Source organism: Aethalodelphis obliquidens, unplaced genomic scaffold (genome assembly GCF_003676395.1).
Source record: "Aethalodelphis obliquidens isolate GAN/ISIS:26980383/991018 unplaced genomic scaffold, ASM367639v1 scaffold9, whole genome shotgun sequence".
NCBI classification, from domain to species: Eukaryota; Metazoa; Chordata; class Mammalia; order Artiodactyla; family Delphinidae; genus Aethalodelphis; species Aethalodelphis obliquidens.
Genome location: NW_020837953.1, coordinates 37120706 through 37125894, shown reverse-complemented (window position 1 = coordinate 37125894; position 5189 = coordinate 37120706). Strand labels below are relative to the sequence as shown.

Below are 5189 nucleotides of genomic sequence, written 5' to 3'. Positions count from 1 at the left end.
AGGGAGGAGTGGCCCAGAGCCGGTGCCAGAGGGAGGAAATCCCTGCAACGGAGGCCAAGGTGAGTTGTCCACAAGGTAACAAAATGGCTAACGATGTCAAATGCTGCTTTGTGGTCCAGAGGACTTAACATAAACACACCCTTGCAGGACTTCCCTGGTGGTCCGGTGGTTAAGACTCTGCACTTCCACTGCAGGGGCACAGATACCCCTTAGTCAGGGGACTAAGATCCCATATGCTGCATGGCCAAAAATAAAAATTAAAAACAAACAAACAAACAAAACATACCCTTGCACACTGTGATCTCAACGCAGTCCCGGGTAACCCTCCCCACACCCACCCCCCCGCCAGGATATTCCAAAAGCAGTGGGAACAGAACAGAAGCAGGACTAGGTGAGCGAGCCTACACTAGGCTCCCAAGTGCAGCGCCCCACCCCTTCCTGTTCTCTGAGAGGCAGGAGGCTTAGTTACGGGGTCGAATGCAGGCAATGCTTGGGACACGCTTATACTAAAGAAATGGTCATTTAGCTGAAATTCAAACTTAACTGGGCTTCCCGTGTCATGATACATTAACTCTAGCAACCCCAGGAGGCTACGCCTTCCCAAAAGCTTGGAGATATCTCAGGCTTGCAAGCGGAAACTTTGCTACTGGCTGCTCCCACCGGCCTCCTGATCCTTGTGGGGAGGAGGACCCCGAGGCAGTGAGGTCCAGTGGGTGGATCCTTGTGCCTCTCAGAGCCTGTCCTCTTATGGAGAAATAAGGCCATGGCTATGGCGTGGGGACAGTAGGAGACCTCCATGTCCTTCTGGAGTGATTTTTTTTTACCACAAGCATGTATTACTTTTATAATCAGCAACAAGCCATAAAGACATTTCCACCTTAAAAATAAAATAAAATGAGGCTGCAGTGGACCAGGTCATCTCTGAGGCCCCCACTGAAGCCAAGATTCTGCAGTTCCAAGTCATTTCCTAGTCTTTATTTGCATGTCATTTTAGGAGCGTTCAGTGAGGCAGCCTTGTGAGGGGGAGGGTTGCTTTTATCCCCCCACGCCCCCACCAGGGATTCTGAGCCCAACCGGCTGGCCTGGGGCGAATGTGGCCAGGCTGTCCCCACTCTGGGAGGTCACCTGGCTTGGCCTGGCCTAGCCCAAGCCTCTGGGATCATTCCTGACCTGGAAGCCTCCCCGAATGACCTGTTCTGAAGCCACCGAAAGGGCTTGGGTGTCGGCTCTGTAGGAGACTCCTGGGCCCCAACCAGAGCCGTCCTGAGATTCTAGGGAGCTTGTGATTTAACAGATCCTGAAAGGGGCAGATGTGTCCCCATACCCAGGGACAAGTATCTCTTTGCCAGTACACTAGGACCCCTCCCTAGTAAGAGGCCCCACTGGAAGGTCTCAGGGGAGGGTGGAAAACGCCCCATCCATATGCAGCACACGGTGGACTCACAGAAGAGTGAGGGTCCTGTCGTGGGTCACCGGAGCCTGAGTGGAGCCCCAGTTCCACCTCCTGTCAGCTTTGTGACCTTGGGCAAGTTGCTTAACTGAGAGCCTGGGTAGTCCTGCGATAATGACATAATGAATGCAAACCCCCGGAGGTGGCGGCCGGGAGGAGAGGTGATCACAAACAGTAGTGGTATCTATTTAATCCCGGGAGAGTCAGAGGCTGCCGTTTGGCCAAAGGAGCTTTTGATCTGCAATTCCTACAGACCCAGGACCACTCTGGAAGGTTCCCCACCCTCCGAGAGTACCCTCCCGGCTTTAGTCCAGGCGAGAGCCACTACCGGCTGCTGGAGCTGTGACTGGTCTCCCAGCTCAGGCGCAGGAGCCTGGCCCACGACCTTGGAAGAACCTGGGAGAACGCTTCACCAAGCGACGGTACTTTTCCATTGCACTGCTCGGCCGCCTCATCTGGCTTTCTGCTGCGCAGACAAGAGACCAAGTGAGCCAGGCCGGCCCATCAGGAACCCACCCGAACTCACCCTCAGAGATGCGGGTAGGGATGTGAGGGGCAATGGGAATCCTAGAAAGAGGAGGGGGATACCGAACGCTCCAGAAGGAGCTTAGAGACCACCAGTGAGACCTGAGAAACTTGCGTTGTCAAAGCCCTCCGGTGGATTTCAGGAGATTCCTACCTCCACCCCTTCCCCTCCGACGATAATGATTAAACCCGATCCACCGCGCCTGTGCTGGGTCTCGGGCGAAGAGCACTGCTTGCCTGCGCGGGGGAGGAGAGAGAGGAGGGCGAGAGGAGGGGACAAGAGAGCTAGCGGTCCCGCCCGGTGATGTAGGCAGCCCGGGGAGGTGGAGCCGCGACGCGTGAAGGAGTCCCCACCGCAGTCGCGCTCTCTCGGTCTACCCCTCCGAGCAGCCAGCCGCCAGCCCCGGCTCCGGCGACCTCCCTGCCGCCGCAATTTGGGCGGCGGGGGCCGTGGGATTCCCCCTATTCGTGCCTGAGGGGCGTCTCCTCCCCGCCCAGCCCCTGCCCCTCCTTGCTTCCCGGACGGCTGGAGCGACTCCCGGGGGACGCTGTTCCCGGACGCTCGGCCGCCGCCCGGGCATCTCGGCTGCCAGCCCGGCTGGGCACCGGGCATCTGCGAAGCTAGCTAGCCCTGCCTGGCACTGGGCATCTCTGGGCACCGACTGTCTCCGGCGCCGCCCAGCTTCTCGAAAGCCCGGGGCCGCGGGCTTCTGCGCGCCCTCCCTTCCCCCCGGCCGCCGGGCAGGACGCCCGTGAGCTCGCGGCGTCCCCAGCCCCTCTGGCCGCCGCCGCGATGCTGCCCTGGAGACGTCACAAATTCGTGCTAGTGGAGGACGAGGCCAAGTGCAAGGCGAAGAGCCTGAGCCCGGGGCTCGCCTACACGTCGCTGCTCTCCAGCTTCCTGCGCTCCTGCCCGGACCTGCTGCCCGACTGGCCGCTGGAGCGCCTGGGTCGCGTGTTCCGCAGCCGGCGCCAGAAAGTGGAGCTCAACAAGGAGGACCCGACCTACACCGTGTGGTACCTGGGCAACGCCGTCACCCTGCACGCCAAGGGCGACGGCTGCACCGACGACGCCGTGGGCAAGATCTGGGCGCGCTGCGGGCCGGGCGGGGGCACCAAGATGAAGCTGACGCTAGGGCCGCACGGCATCCGCATGCAGCCGTGCGAGCGCAGCGGCTCTGGGGACTCGGGGGGCCGCAGACCGGCGCACGCCTACCTGCTGCCGCGCATCACCTACTGCACGGCGGACGGGCGCCACCCGCGCGTCTTCGCCTGGGTCTACCGCCACCAGGCGCGCCACAAGGCCGTGGTGCTGCGCTGCCACGCCGTGCTGCTGGCGCGGGCGCACAAGGCGCGCGCCCTGGCCCGCCTGCTCCGCCAGACCGCGCTGGCGGCTTTCAGCGACTTCAAGCGCCTGCAGCGCCAGAGCGACGCGCGCCACGTGCGCCAGCAGCACCTCCTCGCTGGGGGTGCCGCCGCCTCGGTGCCCCGCGCCCCGCTGCGCCGGCTGCTCAACGCCAAGTGCGCCTACCGGCCGCCGGCCGCCGAGCGCGGCCGCGGGGCGCCGCGCCTCAGCAGCATCCAGGAGGAGGACGAGGACCAGGACGAGGAGGTGGAGGAGCTCGAGGAAGGAGCCCCCCAGAGCGAGCGGCCGGAGGTGCTCAGCCTGGCCCGGGAGCTGAGGACGTGCAGCCTGCGGGGCGCCCCGGCGCCTCCGCCGCCCTCGCAGCCTCGCCGCTGGAAGGCCGGCCACCGGGAGCGGGCGGGCCAGGCGCGCTGAGAGCCGAAGGGACAGGACTTGCGGCCCCAGACCCGGCCGGCCTGATTTACAGCCTCTAACCCCGGCCCTGCCCGCTACGGCTCCCCCTGGCACCCCGGCCCTTGCCTCCCTCGTGGTCTCTGTTGTCGGCGCGAGCCTCATCCTGGCTCACGGTGACGCCTGACACGCCCTTGTATTGGGGAACCAGATGGGGGAGCAGCAGAATTCAGTGCTCACCTCTCTCCCCACCTGAGTCTCCCGGAGCCCTCCACTGTGGATTTGCCCCCTATGCTTCCCACCAAGTCTCTCTACCCATAGACCACGCCCTCCCTCCCCAAACATCCTCTCAAGAGAAGAGGGGGAGACGTTTCCAGAAATCCAGGAGGGTGGCCTTGGATCTTGGCCAGGTGGAGGCAGTGACCAAGCTAGCCTTCCTCCCTGGGATGAGACCAACCCTGGGGAGGCATTCTTGTAGGGGGAAGAGTAAGTAGCCCTGGAGAACTGAGGCCAGGTCCAAAGTGGCAACTGAGTCTGCTGCCATACACACAAGGAAGACTTCTCTATACCTGGCCTCTCTACCCCTTGGAGGACTTCTGGGACTTCACTGCTCTGGCTCTGGAGAAGACTGGGATGTTCCCACCAACCCCAACCACAGGCTAGGCCAGGTAACAGCTCTCTGCACCAGACGGCTGTCCAAGCCTGTGCCCTGGCACCTGCCACCCCCCACAGGACTCCTCACCCCCCATCTTTCTGCATACCGAAGTGTGTGGTTCCCCCCTAGGTGCCCCACAACCAGGACCAAGACGAGACCTCCAGAGGAGGGAAGGAGGACCTCTGGCAGTGCTTGAGCGCACTGACTACCCAGAAAATGGACACAGGAGGGATGCCCCCAAGTTGAGGCTTGTCAGAGCACGAGGGTCCTGACAGCAGCTGGATTCTCATAGCAGGATGAGGCAGGAGGATGCGGTAACCCAACAGAGAGAGCGGGCCCCTGCGCACGTGTCTCTCAGCAAGGCCACTAAAAGCCCAAAGATCTATGTGTCACCAAATGATCACTGTAAATAAAGTGTTCCTGCTTTTTCAGCCTGTCACCACTCCTGTGTTGTGTTTGATGCCAGGCCTGCTGGGGGTGAAAAGATTATCATCAGAACCTTAAAGGGCAGGAGAAGACCCCAGGAAGTATCCCCTTTAGCAGCTGGAGCCAACTCTCAGGATAGGGGGGGACGAAGGGGCTGCTGCCAGGAAGCTGTTCCCTTCATGTCGGGAAAGGAGACAGTAGCAGGTGCCTCGCCTGCACGGCACCTGTGCCAAGCCTGGAAGGGGTGTCAGCTGTCTTTCTCAGCATCCCGGAATGTCTCTCTGCCTGGGCACCAAACACAAGTGTCTCTGGGACATTTGGCAGGGAGGGGGCACTGGGCTGGGGCCTTCTCATCAGCCATGTATCTTTGAGAAGAT

The 5189-nt window shown here is 61.6% G+C and overlaps 1 protein-coding gene across 1 annotated transcript; it reads left to right on the top strand.

Moving 5' to 3' along the window:
- The first annotated feature begins 2484 nt into the window (after positions 1-2484).
- On the top strand, positions 2485-4782 carry FAM43B (family with sequence similarity 43 member B). Its single transcript, XM_027110714.1, has one exon. It carries the CDS (start codon positions 2769-2771, stop codon positions 3753-3755), a length of 987 nt encoding a protein of 328 aa, XP_026966515.1. The 5' UTR covers positions 2485-2768; the 3' UTR covers positions 3756-4782.
- The last annotated feature ends 407 nt before the right edge of the window (positions 4783-5189 follow it).